Source organism: Balaenoptera musculus, chromosome 7 (genome assembly GCF_009873245.2).
Source record: "Balaenoptera musculus isolate JJ_BM4_2016_0621 chromosome 7, mBalMus1.pri.v3, whole genome shotgun sequence".
Classification (NCBI taxonomy): Eukaryota; Metazoa; Chordata; class Mammalia; order Artiodactyla; family Balaenopteridae; genus Balaenoptera; species Balaenoptera musculus.
In genome coordinates, this window is record NC_045791.1 from 67,312,229 (window position 1) to 67,337,035 (window position 24,807).

The window sequence follows — 24,807 nt, forward strand, 5'->3', positions numbered from 1 at the left end:
TGCATCAAGGCATTTCAAATCCACTGAAGCACTTGGTTTCTATGCAAGATAGAAATGTATGTCATAACATACAGTAAATTAAAGTTTTAATCTAAAAGCAAAGATAGATGGACCTCAATTTATGCTTTTAAATATTATGTTTAGAATACAATAATTCTCTAATGAGTAGAGTAAATTTTAAAAAATGAAGATGTGTAGAATTAAGATGAATGGTTTTGTAATTATTTGAGTATTTTTATAATTTTGGACCATTAAAAGTAAGTATACACACTACAATATTTAATATATTCTAATACTCACACACTACAATATTTAATATATTCTAATACTCACACTTAGCTTTCTAAATAAAAGAAGGCTATGGACCAACCATTCTTGTTATTCCCAGACGGACTTGTTCTCTGTCTGGTTGTCACTAAATCTGAAGCTTATGCTTTCATGACTCCTCTTTTTATATGTTAAGAATAACGAAAGGAAAGCAAGCACCAAATCCAGAAGCAAGTTGTGTGTTTCTGCAGAGAAATCGCAAAATGAGGAGGCTTTTCACCTCCAGGTCACTGCACTGAAAGCAGAGCTAGCTGACCAGGTTGTGCCTGACAGCAGTTCTATGATACAAAAATGCAAAATAAGGAGATGAACTCACATCACATGGTTCAAGTCTCCTTGTTAGATATTAAAAATGCCAAGGACTAGAAAGAGACTGTTCTTCCCTAACATATTTATAAACTTTTCAAACCCACCTTGCTTAAAAGTATTTTCTCATTTTATCTTCTGCAGTTCTCACCAACCAAGATTTTTATAGTCCAACTCCGAACTCTTCTACGCTTAAGTAGGTCATGTGGCTGAAACAAACACACATACACACAAAAACTCATATGCTGATTAGTCTGACTTTATGTTTAGACTGAAGTCCTCATCAGATCATTACAAATGCCCAGAAATTCAACTGCTTTATCTCTTCAATTTGCTCTTTTCTTCGAGATGAGTATTTTCTGACCCCTCTTCTCCTCTTCTTTTCCCTTCTTTAATCCTTACATCCCTTCATCTTCCTCACTCAGAGGTAAGAACCTGCTTTTTATTTAACTGATAAAATACATGCAATTAGATGAGAAATTCCATATTTTTCTCACCACTAAATCTACTGAACTACCAAGGATTTTTATATGTTCCAATGACTCAGACTTCCTTTCTGTTATGAGTGAACTACCTCTCCTTTTATCTAAGGACAGTCACTTCATTTGTGGATTCAACCATATTTCTTTATGAATGCCTGTTCAAGGAATTTGTTCCTGCATTTACTCCTTCTCTTTTCTGTATCATCAATTTTCTCCCGTTAAAGATACTTTCCCATCAGCCCAAATACACATGCAGTAGTACCCAATTAATATCTATTCCTTGAGTTCGTCACCCTTAAGTCCTGCCTTATTTCTTGCTTCCCTTTATAGAAGAATTCCATGAGTTTCTCCACTTGCTTTCTCTACTCCCTCACTTCTTGTTCTCTCGTGAACCAACACCAATCAAGCTGTCTTAGCCCCTTCACCCCTGAAACTACAATGCAAAAGTCACTGATAATCTCCATGTTGTGAAACCGATAGCCATTTCTCAGATTTCCCCTTTGTAGACATGTCAGTATTATTTAATCTTCTCTTAATGAAAATTTCTTCATTTGGATGCCAGAACTGCACAATTTCTTGGTTTTCATTTGACTTCAGGGGCTGTTTCTTAACCATCTCCCAGCTTAATCTTCTTATTCTGCCTAATTTATAAAATCTGGCATGCCCGTGGGCTCAATTATCATTTCTCCATTTATACGCACTTCCTAGCTGACCTCATCATCTATAAACTGGTTTCTTCACAAATTATATTTCTACTCCTACCCTGCCTGCCAGTCCCAGACTCCTATATCTAACCATTCACTCAACTTCTTAGATGTCTAATAGATATCTCAGAACTAACATATCGGAAACAAGTCTTGAATTCCATTTTCCAACCTTTGTTTCCCCAAGTGTCCCCTTCTCAATAAATGTACTATGATTTACTCAGCTAAAAAGAAAAAAGAAATTTGTTGTCCTTGAACTCCCTTTCTCTTACTTTCCATATCCATCCATCAATTAGACTGGTTAGCTCTCTCTTTGAAATATAAATAAAAAAATATTGCAAAGGGTCTGAAGACATGACACAGTGGAAAAAGTAACCAGAATTTCAAAATCTTTGTGGCAAAAGTTAAAAGAGAAATCTGTAACTCTAATGATTTCCATCTCTTGGTGGAGTGAGGATGTTAATGATGCTCAAGAATTAGAAAGAACTGGGATTAAAGTAGAACAAAGAGCACAAGTGTAGGGAGTGGGAAGATGTTCCAGTTCCCCTGAGATAAGAGAGAAGGTGAAGAGAATAGGCAGAGATTGATGACTGGGTATTTGGATCTCAACCTTAAAGTGGGTAATCACCATTGCCCAATTGACTAATGGAGATAGAAGAAAAATGAAGGGGTATGAACGGGCTGACATCAATCATCTCAGTAAAGTAGGAGGCAAAGTTATCTCCTAGCATATGATTTGATGAGCGTAGAAAATAGCTGAAACAGCTGCTACAAGGTATCAAAGGACAAGGAATAAAAGGAACACGAGTAGCCAGGAGGGCCCAGTCTAGATGCCTCCGTTGTATGGAAGGTAATTTTTTCCAATCTTAAATGAGCTTCGGCATTTTCCTGTACTGAAGGGCAGGGCCGCTGACATCACCCCATAGATGTACCACAAGACTCCCTGTACCCTGGGTGACTGAATAAAGAAGAATGGCATGATAGTGCCAGCCTTGTACCAAGATTTATATATTGATAACAGGTGCAAGGTATTGAAATAATCATACTCCTTAGGGCTGTTCAAAGTCACTGTCTTTCTTCTGATTTGTTACCTTTTATGCCCATTTTTTATCCCTTTCCCCCTCTTCAGCATACTCAGTTGTTTCATGTACATATTTTTTTGTTTGTATTTATTCTTTTAAAATTGGTATTGTTTTGTATATAAGCATTGTTTAATTTGGGGGTTATCTGGTTCACCGTCTTCTTTGTTGTAATCAGCATTGTTTCTAAGATCCACTCATTTTGTTATGCACACATTTAATCATCATTTTCAATTGACCATTCTACAGAGTACTCCTTGATGTACCCCTGCCACATTTTGCCTGTCTCTTCTACTGGTGATAGACAATCAGAATGCCTCCAGCCCCTTACCACCTCAAACATTAATGAGATTTCTCACAGAAGTCCTTTGTGGACCTGTGAGAATTTCTTTGGGATGAATACTCAGGAACAGAGTTTCTGAGTTATAGGGTATGTGAACATTAAATTTGTTTAAGCACTATAGATTGTTCTTCAAATGAGCCACGCTATTTATAAATTGTCCCCATTAGTGCCTGAAGGTTACTATATCCTAGTTTTCTTCAACTCTCCTTGCATGTTAGAATTACCAGGAGGGTTCTTTAAAAATATTAAAGTCAGGAGCCTATATTCTGATTGATATAGACAGAGTGAATTTTTGACATGTAATAGTTTTTAATCTTCCTAGGTGATTCTAATGAGCACGTAAATATGAGAACCATTGTTATAATCTCTCAACATCACCAATACTTGGCATTATACAATTTTCTAACTTTGCCAGTCAAATTAATATAAAGTAATATGGTTTAAATTTGAATTTTGGTGATTACTAATAAGTTTGAGCATCCATTTATATGCTTCTTAGCCTTTTGGGTTGTTCAACAAATTGGTAGTTCTTATTGTTTGTCCATTTTTTGGGGGGGCAGTCACTGACTTTTTAAAATTGATTTTTAGGAAAGTCTTTGTATATTTTAGATATTACTTATTATCAGATTTTGAGAGAGAACATATCTTTTCTCAGAATTGTCATTTGTTGATTACCTCTTTCATGGTTACCTTTTCTGAAATTAAATCTTTAATTATGATGTAATCAAATTTATTTCTATTTTTGCATATTTTTTTTCAAGAAATTCTTTTCTTGCTCTAGGTCAAAATGATATTCTTTTTATATTTTCTTATATTTTATAGGCTTTTTTTCTTACTCATAAAGTTATTAACGCATTTGGATCCCAACTTTGTGTAGTGTTAGGGATAAAATGTTTTTTTTTCTCCCCTCCGTATGAGCCAAATTTCTGAATACCGTCTGTTAAAGAGCATATCCTTGGATTTATGATGTCCTCTTAATCATATATTAAGATTCTACCCTTAATCAGAATTAAGATCCCATCTCTCTGGGATATTTATGAACTCTTTATTCCAATCCACTTCTTGGATTTCCTGCTAATGTTATTACTGTTTTTATTACAATAATTTTACAATATATATGTTTTTATATCACTTAGGATTTCTTTTTAAGCTTTTTTAAAAGGGTAATTTAATTATTTCTAAACATTTATTATATCATATAAATATTAGAATAAGTTTAGACAGATGCTAAAACATATGGAGGAAATTTTGTGTGGACATTTATATGGAAGAATAAATAATTTTAGAATAAGTGTAAAGTAAATTACTGTAAGTTTTATATGCAATGCATTTTCACAAGTTACTAAATCCAGTTGGAAATTTTGATTATATGTTTTGGATATATAAATTATTTGGGAAATAATTGATATTTTTATAACATTAAGTTATGTTGTTCAGAGCAAAAATATATCCATTTGTGTAAATTATCTTTGTTTATATACAAGTTTAAATTGTTTTCTCCATAGAAATCTTAAGAATTTTTAATATTAATTTCCAAGATACTTTATAGTTTTATTCCTATAGTGAATAATATTTCATTTTTGATCATGCTAGCTATTATAGGTATAGAGTAATACTATTCATTTTTGTAAGTTGATTTTGTATTTGGCAATTTTGCTGAACTCTCAGTATTAATTCTAATAGACATTCTGCAGACTTTAAAAGATGGGTAGTCATATCATCTGTAATTAATATTAGTTTTATCTCATCCCTTCCATTCATTACACTCATATCTTTTACTTTCCTGCTATAGGAGGAGCAAGTACGTTTGGTACCATGGTACAAGGTTTATTTTGCTCCCAGGCTTAAAAGTATCTTAATATTCTCCATTAAGTGTGATAGATGGTGAAGATTACCAAGTGAAGAAGATTGTCATCCTTTCTAGTTTGTTAAGGGATATTTTGTTTCTTTTTTATTCTGTAAAATTTTTTCAAACTGAAAAAAGTTTCTTGTGCATTTATTGAGTTAATTACATCTTTTCTCAATCAGCCTGTTAATGTGCTTAATTATATTGGCAAATCTTCTTATACTGAACAATCCTTGCATTCTTGGCATAAACCTCATATTATCATGATTATTATATTTTATTTATTTATTTTTTTAGGTTTTTTTTTTTTTTTGGGTGGGTGTGGACCATTTTTAAAGTCTTTATTGAACTTGTTACAATATTGCTTCTGTTTTATGTTTTCGTTTTTTGACCAAGAGGCATGTGTGATCTTAGCTCCTGGACCAGGGATCAAACCTACACCCCTTGCGTTGGAAGGCAAAGTCTTCACCGCTGGACTGCCAAGGAAGTCCCACATGATTATTTTAAATACACTATCTCACAGTAGCTGTGAAGAGTTGAACTGTGTCCTATCAAAATTCGTATGTTGAAATCCTAAGCCCCCCCAGTACCAAAGAATACTAAAAAAGTACGTTTTCAGTGATAATAACTCTGATGCATTGTTTGTCTTCAATGTAGTTATTACTCCCTCACATTATATTATATTATAGTTACTCCATATAATATTCATAGTTCAAAGTTCTTTTCTTTCAGAATACCTTGAAAATATTGCTTATCTTTTTTGCATCCTTTGTTACTGTTATGAAGTTTATTATTAATTTGGTGCTTCTTGCTCTTTAGGCAATCTATTTCTGCCTGCATGTATTGTATATTTTGTCTTGCATTTACTATTCTAAATTTTAGAATAGTATAAATATGTAAATAGTATAATATGCTTAAGTAAACAGTATAATATGCTTAAGTCTGAAACTTTCAATTTGACATTTTTCATAATCAATTTTAATTCTGTGAAAATTCACTTCATAATTTTTTTAAACTATATCTTTTCTCTCTTTTTATTTTTCTTTCTGGTATTCCCAGGATCTAGATTTTGGCACTTTTATTTCTATCCTCTAAGTCTCTCAGTATTTCTTTGATATATCCCTTCACTCTTTTCTGTAGTCCCCTAGGAGAGTTTCTCCATTTAATCTTTGCGCTCAGTAATTCATCTATAAATTTTACCTATTCTGCAACTTAGTCCATTTTTATGGCTTTTTACAATTTCAGACATTATATTTTCATACTAATATTTTCCATTTGGTTCACTTATTAATAACTTCTTACTCTTTTCTCACTTACAAATATTTCCTCCTTTGTCCTTTGGTAGATACTATCTTCATTTCCTTTTATTCTTAGAATGTTGTTTCTATGAAAAGTTTAACCTAAATAAAGAATATTTGCCTTATTAGAGTAAATTTTTTCTTCATGTTTTTGGTATTGGAACACTCACAGTGTTTGCTGGACTCCAGTCTGAAAATATACATGGCTTTATCAAATTATTCATTAATTTATATTGTTTCAGCAAATATATTATTTCAATAGATTTCTTTCTGTTTAACAAAGGAAATAGTTCTTATGTCAGAGAATGATCATGGCTATTTTCATTATAAGCTTGTTTATAATGTTTTCTTTGATGAAAAGGTAAGTGCATTGTCTTTTTGCATAATTTATCACAATCCTGTGCTATATATGTAATAAGGTAAGATTGTAGCTTTGTTAATCGGATTACTGAACAATCTTAGAAATTTTCCTAACAAAATATCTTCAAATTAGTTGTACATTTTCAACAGATTTTGGGAGCTAAGATATATGTTGTATTACAATAAAATGTATATTGTTTTAGAAAACAATTTGTTAATTCACTTTGTAATTAAACAGATATTTACTCTGGGTATGAACTAGATGCTGCTAGGGATGCAAAAGTAACAAAATTTTAAAAACTAAGATTCATTTACTTTTCTAGTATTGCAAAATGATTTTGCATTTCATTTGATGCTGAAATGAAAGCACCCATGAGTGCAAGAGAATGAGAGGGCTAGCTCCATTTGAGTAGATATATTCAAATGAAAGTTTGCAAATTAATTCAATGAAGTAGGTTGATGTTAGTTGCCAGAACTCCTTGTGAATATGATTAAATGGAGTGTCAAATAAAACATAAATTCAGATTTAGATAAGGAGAGACCTTATTTGAAAAGATTACTGCAATAAGGGGAGTGGATGATTGTGGTAGGGAGAATATGCCAAGCATAGGATCAGCAAGCATCTCAAAGGCTAGGCAGAAAAGGGCTTTTCTCTTATAAGGAGGAGTAACCAAGGCTGGAAAGAATGGGATGTGGGTGGGAAGGTAGGATGAGTGAGGATGGTACAACTGGGGACAATAGACCAGAGAATGCTTTACTCCGAGGTCAGCCTCTTCTTAGAAGAGACTATGAAGGAAGGGTTGAGGCTGCTAGGCTGAGAGTGGGTCACAGGAGCCTGGGGGAAGGAGAGAAGCTTAGCTAAAGTTTGGTCAAATCAAGGTAGCAGGTCTTTTGTCCAGATTGGTCAGTGGCATAAACACTTCAGCTAATCATTAATGAAGCAAAGAATGGGAATTTGGAGGGTCAAAGTCTGGCCTTGTCCTGGATAAACAGGGGAGTGCCCTGAATCTTATCTAAGTCATGTGGGGAAGGGTGGTTCTTTGTAGCAAGCCATTTCCAGAACACAGAGGGATGGGGGATTTCCTTAATCTTTGTTATTTTCCAGGGTCTCAGGGCTAGGGTAAAGTTCAACATGGTCAAGATGGTGATGAAGATAAAGAGATTTCTGAGGAGAAGTGTTTTGGCAGCTAGATGGGAAAGTCTGGTAGAAAGCCCACAGGAAGGAGACCAGCAGATTTAAGATTACCATAGTCCCACTAAAGTTAAAAATAGGAAGTTTTGATTGTAGTCGCAGAGGCAGAATGCATTATTAACTGTGGTCAAAGCAGTATTGCGTGTAGGCAAGTGTAGTGCCTCTAAGAGTAACAGTAATGCCTCTAACAGTAAGGAAAACATAATTTTCGAGTGGAAATATTTGGAGGCTCTGTTTTGGAGTATTAGATTTCCTGCCCATCAATTCCCTCCTAACGAAGCCACTAAGGTTATGAGATGCTCTAGATATCAGGTGAAAAGATATGAGAAGTTTCTTCCAGGGCTGATGTAAGAACTGGTAAAAGGAATAATTTCCCTCTGTCTCTCTATCTTAAAACTGTATAAAGTGATTAAAATGGCAAATCTATGAACATTTATAAATTCCTGATTGTTAGAATTTAATGTAAGGATAAAAACTGCTTACCATACAAAATGTCAAAAAAAAAGATCACATTAAAGCAAGACATTTAAATGAAAAAAATCCTTTCAAGTGAAATACCCTAATAAAAGGCAGAAAATTTGAAACTGATGTAAAAATTTTTATATTGTTGCTTTGTCTGTAGAGATCAACTGAATCTTAAAACAATATATATTTTACAAATTCTAGTCTTAAAATCCATTGTCTTGAGTCCTAGACTATAATAGCATTAATTGAGCAGTCAAGCTGTTTTATTCTAGTCTTTCAAAGGAATTCAGACAGTTTTGCCAAAGATAATGTTACCTCAGTAATGGGATCCCACAAGTTCTCACTCACAGTTAGATATCAAAGTGTTCGGTGAAATGACGAAAACAGCAGGTCTAAAAAGATATAATTCTTTTGTGTACAATAAAAATAAAAAAGAGAGACAGTGTATTGTTGTGAGTTTTAAAAAAGGGGAGAATGTTGAGTAGTATTTGTACAAAGAACTTCAAAGCCTAACCTTTAAAATGAAGCTAAACCTAGGTTACTTTTAGGTCCACATATAGGAGAGCCATGTGTATTCTTTTGTAAATAATGTTTGTTTCAATACTTTGTCTTTAAAATATTTCTCTTAGCATAATTTATTTATTGTTGTGATTATTTCATTTTAGAGAAAGGTAACTGACCTCCCATTAAGAACATAAGATAACCCAGGGAGAGAAATAGTTCATTGATCATTGGATGAAGTTCTCATGAAAAATCTCGATCTAGTTATTGAAACACACTGCTACAAGCCTGCCCAAGTAAAGCTCAGGATTTTATAGACACCTGTGGAAGTATATTGGGATACTTATCATGCCCCAGGGATTGCTCAGGTGGTTTGAGATTTCCGCTACATCTCCTTCCCTGGAGCTTTCTCTCTTTTGGTTGAAAGGGCACAACCTTATTCTGGAGGGGGTGAGTGGCAGCGCCACCACCAGGCCGATACTCAGTCCCTGCACAGAGTTTTGTGGTATCCCAGCTTTGCCATAATTATTGCCCGGATACTACTGCACAATGCTTAGCTCTGGAAACGACTTTTGAATATACTTCATTCAAATCCTCTTACAATAGAAAATGTTATTGTTAGAATAAAGTGGTTCAAATTTCATAGCTTTCAGTAAGAATAGGCTGTATGTGCCTATTTTTCTCTCTGATTCATTGTAGCCTTTATTTTGACCTCACTCTTGGCATTGGAAGAAATTCAGGCCCTTTTTATTTTGTTCCATAGACCTGGTATTTCTGGACCTCATATGTCAAGGTTTTCTCATATATAAGCCATTCTGAAGAGTTGGCCACATTATCAAGCGCTAAAGCTGTCCTTAGACCTTCCTCCCCTCCTGGTCAAGGGTGTTTTGCACAATAGTCTGGTTGGGAGCCTCGGGGAGGGCCAGTGGATGGCTCCCCGAAGGCGATTAGCAGTGTGGCTAGGAGTCCTCTGCCCTAATCAGCATGCGCCACACGTGCTCCGCCCTACAACCTGAAACCCTCCCCCCGCCTCACCTTTAGCCTTTGCCCATTTGGGAAGTGACTGTTCACATACACTCTGAAGCTGCCCCTGTGAGCGAAACAGCCATTCCGTGCTTCCTCCTCTCTCTTTCAGGGGTATCTACCTCTTTTATAGGGCTCGTCCCCATCCATAGAGCCCCATACCCATTCTCGCCTACCTGTCAAAGATGATAAGTTCCTTGAAGGCAGGGACCATGTGCTACTTATTTTTACTTTTCCACTCCTATAATGCTTGTCAAATAATGTGGTCTTGAAATGTATCTTTTGGAAGGGCGAAGGATTTTTTTTATCAGTGTTAAGAGATACGGGTCAATATTATAAAAAAATGAAAATAACGATAAGCATTTATATCCCAAGTTAAGGAATTTCAGAAAACACTAATGCTGCTATTTCTTAGTAAATTATAAATATATAGCCTCTTAAACACGTATCATGTGACTTCTCCCTCCTTGAAATGTCTCAGTTTGTGCACTGGTTAGTTTTCTCGGCTGCACTTAGTAATGATCTACAAAAGCAAAGAGCCCTTTGCAAATTACAGTCCTACAATACAGTGAAGAAGAATATTATAAGATGTCTTACAATTGGGAGTTTTAAGCAGAGAACCTTTACAATAGACACTAATTAGATCCAGAAGAGAGTCAAAAATGAGCTGAGTTCTCCCAGGAGGATTTTGGAAGTTTCCCTTACCATGTCAAGCAATGAAGTTCCAACTGCTTTAGAGTATTTAGCAATGTGGAGGAGTTAATGCAGGATCTAAAATTGTCTGACATTATCTCAGGATTACCTTCCTGGATTATATATTCAAAAAGCACACAGAAGTTTTGAGAGTAAAAAAATGCATCTTATATGCATTCACATGAGAAAGAACTTTTTTTTTTTAACTTCACCTAATTTACCATCCTGCCAAGAACTAAACCTAATGATTAGTCTTCATTATTTTAGCATCATCTCTGTTCTCTTAGTGAACAGGATTATAAGGTGATGTATGACATATTAATGTGAACAATGTTTTAATCAATATTGAGGGTTTTTTTTCTTTTAACCTTGAAAGAATTCAAGGAAAATATGATATTAAATGTACTCCTAAGGATAAAAATGAAATTCAGAGGCAGCTGCTTTACAGCTTTTAATATTCATACCATATAGAGTTTCTTTAGTCATAACAGTGTGACAATTTTTTAAAACAAGAGCTTGGGCAGCAGGTTGCAAAGCAGGAAACTGCCATTCATTAAAAAGTCACTCTAAACTTCTTCTAAACTAAATTATAAATATCTGTGGATTTCCTTTGGTAAATAGTTTTCAAACTTGGATATGCTGGATTTATTTTAAAAAAATGATTGTTGGCTTCAAGCTTGTTTTAAAATTAGGCCTAAAAAGGTTAAATTTATAGAGTAAATGAATACCAAGTGGCCTCATGGTGCTTTGTCAATGGGATTACTGATTTTTACTTAAAATTTGGGATTAAAAGAATTCATCTAATGGCATCTGCCATTAATGTTTATAATGTATTTAAAAATTTTTATTTGGAGGTTTAAAACCCCCAACTGGCTTTAAACTTGGAGTGGTAATATTTCAATACATTATGAATAATTTATGAATTATGAGTTTTTTCCTTGATCATGTTTAAATATTCCATTTGTATTTTGAATATAGCCAGACTTACTTACTTGCCTCTGGATCCTTAAGAAAGATAAAAGCAAAAATGTATATAATAGTTTTTTATAAAGAAATTCAAAATGGGCCTTAGGAAAAAAAAATCACTCTTACCTTTCCCCATATATAATTAGATTATCTGTTTCTTCTTGATCAAGCTTTGCTCTTCTTCATACTTTAAAGATGTTGCTCCTCTGTCTTCTAGTTTGCAGGGTTTCAGATGTGAAAACTGCTGCTGTCCTAATCTTTGTTCCTCCGTTCCTGTCTTTTTTTCTGGCTGCTTTTTTAAGATTTTCTCTTTGTTCTTAAATTTGAGCAATTTGATTATGATGTGTCATGGTGTTGTTTTCTTTTTGTTTCTCATATTTGGGGTTTAAGCTTGTTGAATCTCTGGGTTTATATTTTTCATCATTTGAAAAATTCTCAGCCTTTCTTTCCTCAGATATTTTTCTAACTCTCTCCTCTCCTTCAGGGACTATTCAAGCACTAGAGGTTTTTCCATAATTCAGTGATCCTCTGTCTCTCCCTCCCTCCCTCCTTCCTTCCTTCCCTTCCTTTCTCCCTTCCTCCCTTGCTCCCTCCCTCCCTTCCTTCCTTCCTTCCTCCTTTCCTCCTTCCCTTCCTTTCTCCCTCCCTCCCTCCCTCTGTTTCTTCCTTCCTGCCTGCCAGCTAGACTCTTTCCTGTGTTGCATTATAATTTCTATGTCTGTGTCTTCAATTTCACTACTCTTTTCTTCTGCAATGTCTTACCTGCCATTAATCTCATATAGTATATTTTTTATTTTATACACTGTGGTTTTCATTTCTAGGAGTTCTATTTGGGTGTTTTTTTGTATCTGTTTAATCTATCTCCTAGCTTCTTGAGCATATGGAACATATCTAAATGTCCTTGCCTACCACTACCATCATCCAGGTCATTTGTAGATCAGTCTTGATTAATTTTTCTTCCCATTGTGGGTTGTATTTTTCTGCTTCTTTGCATGTGATATATATATATATATATATATATATATATATATAGCCATACACCCTCCCCACCCCACCCCCACACATACATTTTATTGCATACCAAGTATCGTGAATTTTACCATGTTGGGTGCTAATTAAGCTTAAAATCTTTTTGAGCATAGTTTGGGATATAGAGAAGTTACTTGGAAATAGTTTGATTCTTTTGGGTCTTGTTTTTAAAGATTTGTCAGGTGAGGCCAAAGCAGCATTTATTCTAGCCTTAATTTTTCCCCGCTGATAAGGTGAGACTCTTCCTAGTAATCTAATTGAAGTTCTGTGAATTCAAAATTTTCCTTCCTTGCTATTGGTTCTTGTGTGAGCTACAGGCACTGTTCTCTCTAAATTTTGTGAGTGGCTCTTTCCTCAGTCTTGGGTCATTATCAGTACTCAGTTCAATTGTAAGAAGGATTTTTTGCAGGTATCTTTAGTGCTTTCGGTAGAGTTCTTTCCTCTCCAGTGCTCTTGACTGCAAAATAGGCACCTTCATTTCACCACATTCTCAGCAATATCTCCAAAACTCAGGGAGATTGCTGGGGTTCACCTGAGTTCCACCTCCCTGGACCATAGTCTGGAAACCTTCTCCACGCATTAAGCCAGGGAAGTCATAGGGCTTACCTTATTTGTTTTTCATCTCTCATGGATCACTGTCCTTTGTTGCCTGATGTCTAATGTCTTAACAGTCATTGTTTCATACCTCTTGTTTCATTTTTTAGGTGTTTCAGATGGTAAGAGAAATATAGCCTCTGTTACTCTGTCTTGGCCAGAAGCAAAAGTGTCTAAATAAATCTACATAGCTGAATTTAATATTTGGAAAGGTGTCAACATAAATTTCTGAGGAAGGTTTGGATTATTTATTGAATGACAGTGGTTCTTTTTTTTTTAAATACCATTGGGAAATCAGTGTATGTTTTCATACCATATAGCACTGTTAATCTTAAAGAGTTTTATATTTTAAAAACAGGATCATAAAAAGTATAGCACATGCAAATACACACAGAGACACACAATATTCAATAGTCAATCCCGGGGAATGTGAAGTTGAATGAGTGTTGTCATATAACTGATGGCCATGTAAATTGTTACAACCCCTTTATGTTTAGTTAAAAAAAAATAGAAAACCTAAATAGTAATACTTTATACCTAGTGATTTTTACTCTGGGATGCTATTTTATGGGAAAAATGAATAAAAGATAATTTTTATGTAAATTATTGCCTTTGTATATATTTAGCTAAAATTTAGAAATAATAGTTGTTTAATGATAGGGCAATGATGCATCCATGTGTATATAGTCACCAAAACAATCTTTACGAAAAGTTTATCCAAGTGGAAAGATTTATGTTATATTGTAAATGGAAGTAAAATAGGTTTATATAGAACTTATATTTCTTAACTTATTAATGTGTTAAGTTGATAATAACATATATCTTATTATGTAAACTATAGAGTGCATTAAAGCATGTATTTTTTTAAAATTTATTTATTTATTTTATTTATTTTTGCCTGCGTTGGGTCTTCCTTTCTGCGTGCGTGCTTTCTCTAGTTGCGGAGAGCAGGGGCTACTCTTCGTTGCGGTGCGTGGGCTTCTCATTGCGTTGGCTTCTCTTGTTGTGGAGCACGGGCTCTAGGCACGCAGGCGTCCGTAGTTGTGGCTTGCGGGCTCTAGAGCGCAGGCTCAGTAGTTGTGGCCTATGGGCTTCGTTGCTCCGCGGCATGTGGGAACTTCCCGGAGCAGGGCTTGAACCCTTGTCCCCTGCATTGGCAGGCAGATTCTTAACCACTGCACCACCAGGTAAGCCCAAAACATGTATTGTTATACATTAAACAAGTGTAAGTATATTGAATGCTGACTTAGCGTCATGCACTGTACTATATACATGGGCATAGAGAGGGGAAGTAAGATCTGTTTTACAAAGAAGTGTAGAGTGCCATAAGATCAAATAAATAGGCTAAAGAATGGTGTTTGGAAAGTGAAATTATTGTTTTTTATTTATATTACAAGAATGGCTTATCTGATATTCATTGACATTTATATCTATATGTTTTGTGAGCAGGCAACAATCCTTCTGGTGTTTTAGAGTCATAGAATTGTACTGTTATTTTATACTCTCCTTATTTGGCCTACTGAACTTTATACACTTATTCTAAGGTTTATTATTTTTTGTCTGTACATCCCCAAAGAGCTTATATTATATTGTTCTTAATTTAAAAAGCACAATATTATTTAATTTCATGGATTTTAAAATTATATAGTGTTAAATGCCTCTTTATATGTTATGGTCTGCTATTGTTGAAAATGTCTACCTAAAAGTGATGAGATTTGGGTAGTGAAGAGGCATACTGAATTTGATCTGCTGACTAATAGACATCATGGTATTGGTCTCTTTATTTTTCCAGAGAAGCTGAATCTTACATTTGGATACATTATATTCCTTTTCTGCTAGTTTTTGATCTTCACTTATTCCTTGAGGATATGATCAATTAATAATCACGTCTATTAGGTTCTAGGTGAAGAGTAACTCTTGCGAGAATACAGAATATATTTTGTCCTTATTGTATTTCTTTGCGTCTTGCAGAGTGCCTGGAACTGGAGATCAATAAATAATTTCTGAGTGAATGAATAAATTAATTGTAGAAAATGAAGTCATTTTTTTCCTTTAATTAATTAATTAATTAATTTATCTTTGGCTGTGTTGAGTTTTCGTTTCTGTACGAGGGCTTTCTCTAGTTGCGGCAAGCGGGGGCCACTTTTCACTGCGGTGCGCGGGCCTCTCACTATCGCGGCCTCTCTTGTTGCGGAGCACAGGCTCCAGACGCGCAGGCTCAGTAGTTGTGGCTCACGGGCCCAGCCGCTCCGCGGCATGCGGGATCCTCCCAGACCAGGGCCCGAACCCGTGTCCCCTGCATTAGCAGGCAGATTCTCAACCACTGCGCCACCAGGGAAGCCCGAAAATGAAGTCATTTTAATTGTTATATATATATAAAATAGTAATAGCTTTCATACCATAGAAAATGAACCATGTTATATTGTTAATATACATGGAATAATTATCTTGGCATTCTAATTCTTAAAATGTATTCTCTACCTATCTTGTATTAATAGCATATATCATGAGAAGATGAGTAAAGTATGGGGTGAATAACAGATTGATATTATTGTGTCATTATCTAAGTCTACTAAACAATGCCAAGTAATATTTTATAATTCAATTAACTATTTTAATTTTTCTTTGGGAGTAGAAGTGCAAGGACAGAGATAGCAGTAATTTCACTGCAATAACAACTTTATGATAAAGATTAATTTCTCTGCTGTGCTTCAGTTGCTATGTAGATTTATGGAGAGTGTTACGGACTGAATGTTTGTGTCCCCTGCAAATTCATATGTTGAAGCCCTCTCCCCCAGAGTGCTGGTATTTGAAGATAGAGCCTTTAGGAGCTAATTAGGTTTAGATGAGGTCATGAAGGTGGGGCCCCAGTGATGGGATTAGTGTCCTCATGAGAACAAGAAGAGACAAGAGTGCCCTCTCTCTTTCTGTCATGTGAGGAGACAGCCAGAAGGTGGCTGTTTACAAGCCAGGAAGAAGGTCCTCATTAGAACCCTACCATGCTGGCACCCTAAAGTATAACTCTCAAACTTCCAGCCTCTAGAACTCTGAGGAATAAATTTCTGTTGTTTAAGCCACCCAGTTGATGGTATCTTGTTATGGCAGTCTGAGCAGACCAAAATAAAAATTGTTACTGAGAAGTAGGGTGCTGCTGTAACAAACACCTAAAAATGTGGAAACAGCTTTGGAATTGGGTAATGGGGGGAAGCTACAAGAGTTTTGAAGTGCATGCTAGAAGAAACCCAGAGTATTTTGAAGGGATTACTAAAGACGATTCTGGTGAGAGGAGAGCTGGAGAGGAAGTTTCCATCTTCTTAGAGAATACATAGATAATCATGAACAGAATGTTGGTAGAAATCTGAATGGTAAAGGCCATTCTGATAAGGTCTCGGAAAAGTGAAACATGTTTTTTGAACAACGGTGAAAAGGTGATCATTGTAATAAAGTGGCAAAAAACTTGGCCAAATTGTATTTGTGTTCTAGTGTTTTGTGGAGGGTAAAACTTGCAATCAATAAAATTGGATATTTAGCTGAGGGAATTTCTAAGCAAAATGTTGAAGGAGGGGCTTGGTTCCTTCTAACTGATTATAGTAAAATGTGAGAATGAAATGAATTTGTTAAGCAAAAAGTAATCAGTACTTAAAGATTTGGAAAATTCTCAGCCAATCCATGTAGCAGAGAACACCAAAGGTATGGCCAAACAGCCCTTTGATGAGATTAGTATCTGTGTGAATTACACACCTAATCAGCTACTCTAGCAAAACACTGCCAGTTTCAACTGAAGAAGATGGAGATGGGATGAAATGAAGAAAAGCTTTTGGATTTCTTAGATCCCACAGGACAGGACCATACAGCTATTTGGCTGTGAATGTGCACTATTCTTCAAGACTAGGAATGAATGATCCTGAAGGTGACTCAGAGATCATCAAGGCTTCCTCCTTGGCTTCAGGGGTGGGGAGTGGGAGGTATGCTATTGCCTTGGTTTCAACAGACAGGAAGCAGCCGCCTGGAGCATCATGGGACACAGGGCTGCCAAGCATAGCCTGATTGGGGGGGACATGACCCCCATTTATATCAGAAGACTTCTGTTTATCCACCACTGCTGTTAATGATAACCCAAAACATTACCACACTTCTTGCCAACAAGCTCAGGGAAAAGTTAACCTTCTTTATTATTAAATTTGAAGGTAAATATAATTAGTGAAAGATGTATAATAGGAAAAAAGACAAAAAATTAAGGAACTTGGGAGGAATTTAATTTGATATATTGTTCTTGTCTGCTGTGCCACTCATAATATTGAGTACTTATGTTTATTCTTACCCATTGTCCTTCAGGATATTGTGAAATATTGTTTCTAAACATCTAGAAAATTTAAAAAGACTTTGTGATTAAAATAATTTACATAAAAGAGGTTGGTCAACATTCCTTTATTTATGCTTTACTATTTTCTTAATTTTATAGGATATAAAGTGTGACTGAACTGAACATCTATTTGGTTGTTCCTCATCATGAACCGTGCTTTTAGCAGGAAGAAAGGTAAGTGTGTCCATTAAAGACCTGGGAGTCATTTCAATATTACTGTGTAAATCAAGCAGAGATGTTAAGAAATCACTTTTTCCGATTAACAAACCATGTGACTCTAGAATGAAGTTAGAGTCGCAAAGAATAAAGTGATCTGACTTAGGAAGTTAGTCCTAACTTCACTTTTCATAGCCATAGTACTAAATTCCCTGAGCTTACACGGGCTATAGTGATTTAAATTCACTCGTGTGTGTGTGTGTGTGTGTGCATGCACTTCACTTTTTATTGAATAATGTATAAGGATTCATGATAGGTGAATTGATAGCAAGAGGCCAAATAAATTTGTTATTAATTTGAAAGTAGGAATTTAAAATAAGTATAAATATATCATAATTATCAGTACAGAAATTTTTTTAAGGGGCAGGAAAACATGGCATTTGGCAAAATATTTCTTGATACACTCATAGGAAAGATAGAAAAATTTGATAGTTTTATATAGTTCAGTAAAGTTAAAATAATGTATCCTTGCCATTCTAGAAGGAGTTCTCTAGTGGTGGGCACAGGGCTCTCTCCTGTTTAACATGCTGTCAATGACCTGGGAGAGAATACTTAAACGATGCCACTCAAGTTCTTAGGTGATTGAAAGTAGGAAGAGATAACCGGTGTGGTAGGATTACAGGCATATGGGGGGGAAATGACTAGTTAGGTCATATTCCACACTGTAAACTTAATAAGATATTGTAAATTGCCAAACATGGGTCCAGAACCTCTAACACTTCTATACTTATTTATATATTGTTATTATTTGGAAGATGCACCTTAATTGCTGTGTGGGTAAAACATGGCTGAAGAATACAGTCATCAGTGTGGTTATCAAAGGTTCCAGTTCATTTTCTAATGGATGAATAATGAACAGTCTTGAACCAGGAAATAGATTGTTCTGTTCTACTCCATGCCATCAGGCACAGTGTGTTCTTGCTTTTAAGGATGAATTGACACACTGTAACATGCCTGGTTGAGAAAGGCTGAGATGACTTCAGGACTTTCAACCATGCAACAGGAAGCACGGCTGAGAACCCTTGGTGTGGTCTTGCAATTTTTGAAGACCTATGAATGTTTGAATGCTGTCATTTGGTCATGGAACTAACTTTAATAAAGGACAAATAGGTATAAATTATAAGGTCATTGATTAAATGTAGGAAAAAAATTCCAACAAAGTTGTGCCAAAGTATAATGGAATTATTCAAAGTATTACCTTTATTTTTTACTGAAATGAGAGGTGTTCAAACATTTGGATGTGGTACAGAGGATTAATGTATTCAGTAGGGATTTAGGTAATGTGAAGAACTTTCAGGCACTTTTCAACCCTGGGAAACTAGGAATTTATTATTTTACTTATTTTTCAGAATAAGAGGAAGGCAAAATGACATTTATTGTGGTCTGTAGCTTGCTTCTGATTTAAAACATATACCAAAAATAAAATCATGCTTCTTTTTATTCCCTTTACTAGTAAAAAATCTAGAAATAATTCTCTGATATGTAGAAGTATTTTTAATAAGACAATAAAAACCTTACATCACAACTCATCACTTTAAACACACTACCTTGTTTTTTAAAGACACTTCAATATCTTCGCTTCTTTTTATTTGCTTAGAATTCCCTTTCCCATGGTTTTAAAATTGAAACTTCACATTTCTAATTTACTCTTTATTTGAAGGGGATTTGGAGTGGTTTTTCACTGAGAAATCCCAAGTGTTGGATAGTATGAGTAACTGGCGATTGTATATTTGTCTCACTTGAAGACAGTGGGAGTACAACCATGAGGAAAATTAGAGAATCAAGAAGCAGAAGCACTTGTTGTCTAGTGATTACATGTCAGAAAATTATTGATCAATATTTCACTCCAGTTCAGTTAGAACCTGATGCTGGAAGTTCTACCTTAAGTTCACCAGTCACTTTACACTCTCTCATTTATTACAGTTGTTAAAAGAAAACTTCTTGGAGCCTGTGCTCCTGGTTTCAACCAGTAGCACTATTTGTTGAATTTTAATTTGAGATGCAAAACTGGAATTGTATCAGAGAATTCATATACTTGACCATCAGGAACTGTAATTATAGCCCTAGAGAATATATAATTCAAGTCATCTTTCCAATAACTAGCATCAACATACACTGTACTGTAAACAAAACAAGATCATCTTTTATCATTAAAAACTTATCTCTTATTTCATAGATATCCAATTTACTTGGTTATTACATGCAACCTTACTGAATCAGAAACCCAAGGAAAAGAGATTATCTTAAACCTAAACATAATTCTTTTTTTTTTTCCTCTTTTTATTAAATCTCCCAATTAGTAATTTGGTATTCTTTGATTGAATTGTCCAGGCACTTCACTGATTTTCTTTGCAAATGCTTTAATGGTTATTAGAGTTGCTCACAGGGTCTGAAAAATACTGAATGTACTAGAATTGCATCATATTGGACTATTTTGAAAAGCTCTGTAAAAATTATGTAACCCCAGATTCATAGATTAAATTTTAATGAATGTTTTATAGCTTCTTTCTTTCCCTATGTTAGCTTTCTTCTTGAATTTTTAAAATCTTATATTCTATTTATTATGTCAAAAATTAATCATTTAGTTAAAAAAGTATAAAACATAGCATATGAATAAATGTGACTAAATAATTCAACTAATTACACTTTATGTTCTTTAACTTATCAGTTGATATACTGATGAGTAGAAATAATCATAGTACAAAGCACTTAAATTTCAATAGTATTTAAATATTTTCCTTTTCATGAAAATTTTATTCAAATGCATCCATTCATCCATCAATATTTAGTTTTAAATTAATATGTTCAAAGTAGGTTTTTTCACTATGTTAAGCTCTGGTGATACAAGAATAATGAAGTTTACTGCATCTTTCTAGATGAACTCTTAATCTAAATACATTTGAATACCTAGATTTATTGACCCAATAGTCAGAGTGGTTTGACAGCTGTCAAATATTTTTGAAATGTTGGCCTTTCCTTTTATGTGAATGTTCACTATTAAGTCAGTGATTATAGTTTAATATCAAGAAAGGGAACACATTCTAGAGTGTCTATGTTCCTGTTTCTTCACCAATTCTATGTATCCAATATCTTTTGTGGGTCCATATAGTGACCAAAGACCATCATCTGTACCCTTTCTTCAAGGTCAGCCACATCTGTATGAGTTAACATATAGTTTTGTCCTGTCAGTTTTTTCTTTTGCCAAAGTATAAATTAGAATGACATTAAGGACTTATTTTGGAAATCCTTCAGGTTTAATAAGTGTATTACCTATACTAGAGGTATGTAATGAACAACCATTAAATCGTCAGCACTTGGTGTGTGGATGTAGATTTTTTGTCATTGTAGTAACTGCAGCTTATCCGCTGGTAATTTAGCATTGTGATTATTTTAGTCTTTCACCAATAGCAGCTGGATATACCTAACCTCTTTCTAGGTTACTGCAATATGAGACTATAACAAAGGCAGTGTCATGAGTTTTCGAATAATAGTGGTTTAGAGGAGAAAACAGTTATCCCTCTGCTTCAGGATTGGAATGAACCATCGTATTCAAACTTTAGTTAGACTTTGCATCCTCCTGAACTATGCTGTGTGTCTTGGAAAAGGAGACATGAGAAGAATTGAGTTAAGGGGTAAAAAAAAGGAACTAGATATCTTTTTAGGTTTTCTGAAGGCAGGTCTTTGATGTTTTTATTATCTTGGTATACAGTATTGTGATAAATTTATTTTAATATACAAGAGCAAGACTATATTCCACATCTAAGTACAAATTATTCTTGAATTAATCATATCACTACCCAGTAGAAATCATAAAGAGAAAACTATAGTTAAAATGAAAATCCATACAAGAAATAAGAGTTATACATTATTGTCAATGTCAGTATGTCAATACCGCTTTTTGAAGCCTAGGATGTATTGCTTCTCAAAATATTTCACCCAAGTACGGCTGTCACATATCCACTTCAGTAATCAGAAATAGCCCTAAAATTCATCATGGGCACAGGATTTTATTGATCCCTCATGTTTTGTCTTAGAAATTCTTGTGAATATTGCATCGCACCCCATAAACATATTTAATACATAGTGCATTATCCTTTGAATGGTTTAAAATAATTAAAATTCCAGGAATATATGCCATTTTCTCTATGTCTTCACATTCCCCCAGTTTGAGAACATATTAATTATACCGAACTAGTTTCTGTTAACATCATTTTTAAATGTTCTGAATTGAATGATGAAAATGCTTTGCTAGTAATCTGATATTTTCTTTTAGTGTGTACTTATTTAATATTTTTCATGGTAAAATATATGTCTGATTTTATTCTATTTATAATATTGATTCTAAATTTTTAAATCCCCATTAGGAGTAAAATATTCACAAAACTCCACTTAAGAAGACATAACATATTTGAAGATTGAGAAGTTTTACTACAGACAAATGCAGTTTGTGAAAAATCAGCAAATTTGATTTGTGTAAACATTAGCATGTTTTGCTTTTTTCCTGCTTATTTGTTCCACAAAATATTTTTGGAAGATATGTGGAATATGTAAATCAAATTCAAAAATTGAATGAAAATTTTATTTTCTATTTCTATCAATAATATACAATACAAATTACTTTCGATATCTTCTATTTTTTTTAAACATCTTTACTGGAGTATAATTGCTTTACAATCTTCTATTCTTTTAGTTACTTTTATTTCTGTTATTCTATTACACTAATTTAAATAGTGTAATAATTTCAAATTACTGCATTTAAGATTATTTATATCCAAAACTCCTGATAGTGGACCCTCAATCAATGTTTCTCTAAATTGAGGCTAAAAAATTATCCTAATATTATATTAATTTTTAAATGAATTTAGTAGATTGTTTCATTTCAGCTTTATATAAATGCAGTTGTTAGTTTAATGTTAAAATTTCCCATTACTAAATAGTTAATTCTTGATACTAAGGAATAGTAACAGTCATGAGAAAAGAGCAGATTACTATTTATTGAAAAGGGAATTAAGAAAAATAACCTGTTATTCATGAGAGTATCAAATGAAATAAGAAAAATAACACATAATTATTCACATAATTGATATAATTACTCATAGCACAACTGATGTTTTTTTAATATTCTTTAAAAATTCAAAATTGTTTTATTATTAGAAAGCTTTTAAAAGGAAAAGACTTTTATATTAAGGAAAGAATCCTATAATTACTTTGTGGTTACATTGTTCATATATCTGACTAGTTATTATTTCTCATTTTAGCAAAACTATCTCAGAATTAGAAGTGCTCCCATCCATATCAGACTCCTTTCAAATGCATGAATATGAAACCCTTAGAACCTGTGATTTAATTTAACACTGTGTATTCTTCATTGCAGACAAAACATGGATGCATACGCCAGAGGCTTTATCAAAACATTACATTCCTTATAATGCAAAGGTAAAATAGTTCATATGATATTATTGAATTTTATTTTGCTATAGTATTATTGCTAATTTATTATTATTTTTTTATTTAACGTCTTTATTGGAGCATAATTGCTTTAGAATGTTGTGTTAGTTTCTGCTGTATAACAAAGTGAACCAGCTATATGTATACATATATCACCATATCCCCTCCCTCTTGCATCTCCCTCCCACCCTCCATATCTCACCCCTCTAGTCACAAAGCACCGAGCTGATCTCCCTCTGCATTGCAGCTGCTTCCCACTAGCTATCTATTTTACATTTGGTAGTATATATATGTCAATCTTACTCTCTCAATTCATCCCATCTTACCCATCCCCTTCCCCATGTCCACAAGTCAATTCTCTATGTCTGCATCTTTATTCCTGTCCTGCCCCTAGGTTCATCAGAAACTTTTTTTTTTTCAGATTACATATATATGTGTTAGCATATGGTATTTGTTTTTCTCTTTTTGACTTCATTATGTATGACAGACTCTAGGTCCATCCACCTCACTACAAATAACTCAATTTCATTTCGTTTTATGGTTGAGTAATATTCCATTGTATATATGTGCCACATCTTCTTTATCCATTCATCTGTTGATGGACATTTAAGTTGGTTCCATGTCCTGGCTATTGTAAATACTGCTGCAATAAACACTGTGCTACATGACTCTTTTCGAATTATGGTTTTCTCAGGGTATATGCCCAGTAGTGGGATTGCTGGGTCATATGGTAGTTTTATTTTTAGTTTCTCAAGGAACCTCCATACTGTTCTCCATGGTGGCTCTATCAATGTACAATCCCACCAACAGTGCAAGAGGGTTCTTTTTTTCTCCACACCCTCTCCAGCATTTATTGTTTTTTAGAGTTTTTGATGGTGGCATGTGAGGTGTGAGGTGATACCTCGTAGTTTTGATTTGCATTTCTCTAATGATTAGTGACGTTGAGCATCCTTTCATGTGTTTGTTGGCAATCTGTATATGTTCTTTGGAGAAATGTCTATTTAGGTCTTTTGCCCGTTTTTGGATTGGGTTGTTTGTTTTTTTGATATTGAACTGCATGAGCTGCTTGTATATTTCGGTGATTAATCCTTTGTCAGTTGCTTTGTTTGCAAATATTTTCTCCCATTCTGAGGGTTTTCTTTTCGTCTTGTTTACGGTTTCCTTTGCTGTGCAAAAGCTTTTAAGTTTCATTAGGTCCCATTTATTTCCTTTTGTTTTTATTTCCGTTTCTCTGGGAGGTGGGTCAAAAAGGATCTTGCTGTGATTTATGTCATAGAGTGTTCTTCCTATGTTTTCCTCTAACAGTTTTATACTGTCTGGCCTTACATTTAAGTCTATAATCCATTTTGAGTTTATTTTGGGGTATGGTGTTAGGAATTATGCTAATTTCACTCTTTTACATGTAGCTGTCCAGTTTTCCCAGCACAACTTTTTGAAGAGGCTGTCTTTTCTCCACTGTATATTCTTGCCCCCTTTATCAAAGATAAGGTGACCATATGTGTGTGGGTTTTTCTCTGGGCTTTCTATCCTGTTCCATTGATCTATATTTCTGTTTTTGTGCCAGTACCATAC

At 34.3% G+C, this 24,807-nt stretch overlaps 1 protein-coding gene across 12 annotated transcripts in view; it reads left to right on the forward strand.

Moving 5' to 3' along the window:
* The window catches only part of GULP1 (GULP PTB domain containing engulfment adaptor 1), a 259,003-nt gene that overhangs the window by 134,286 nt on the left and 99,910 nt on the right, over window positions 1–24,807 (forward strand). For all 12 annotated transcript variants that reach the window (XM_036858996.1, XM_036859003.1, XM_036858995.1 and 9 more), the window contains 2 exons: window positions 17,671–17,745; window positions 23,162–23,223. In XM_036858996.1, the coding sequence (XP_036714891.1) occupies window positions 17,718–17,745; window positions 23,162–23,223 (90 nt within the window). In that variant the 5' untranslated portion in view covers window positions 17,671–17,717. The remainder of the gene's footprint in view (window positions 1–17,670; window positions 17,746–23,161; window positions 23,224–24,807) is intronic.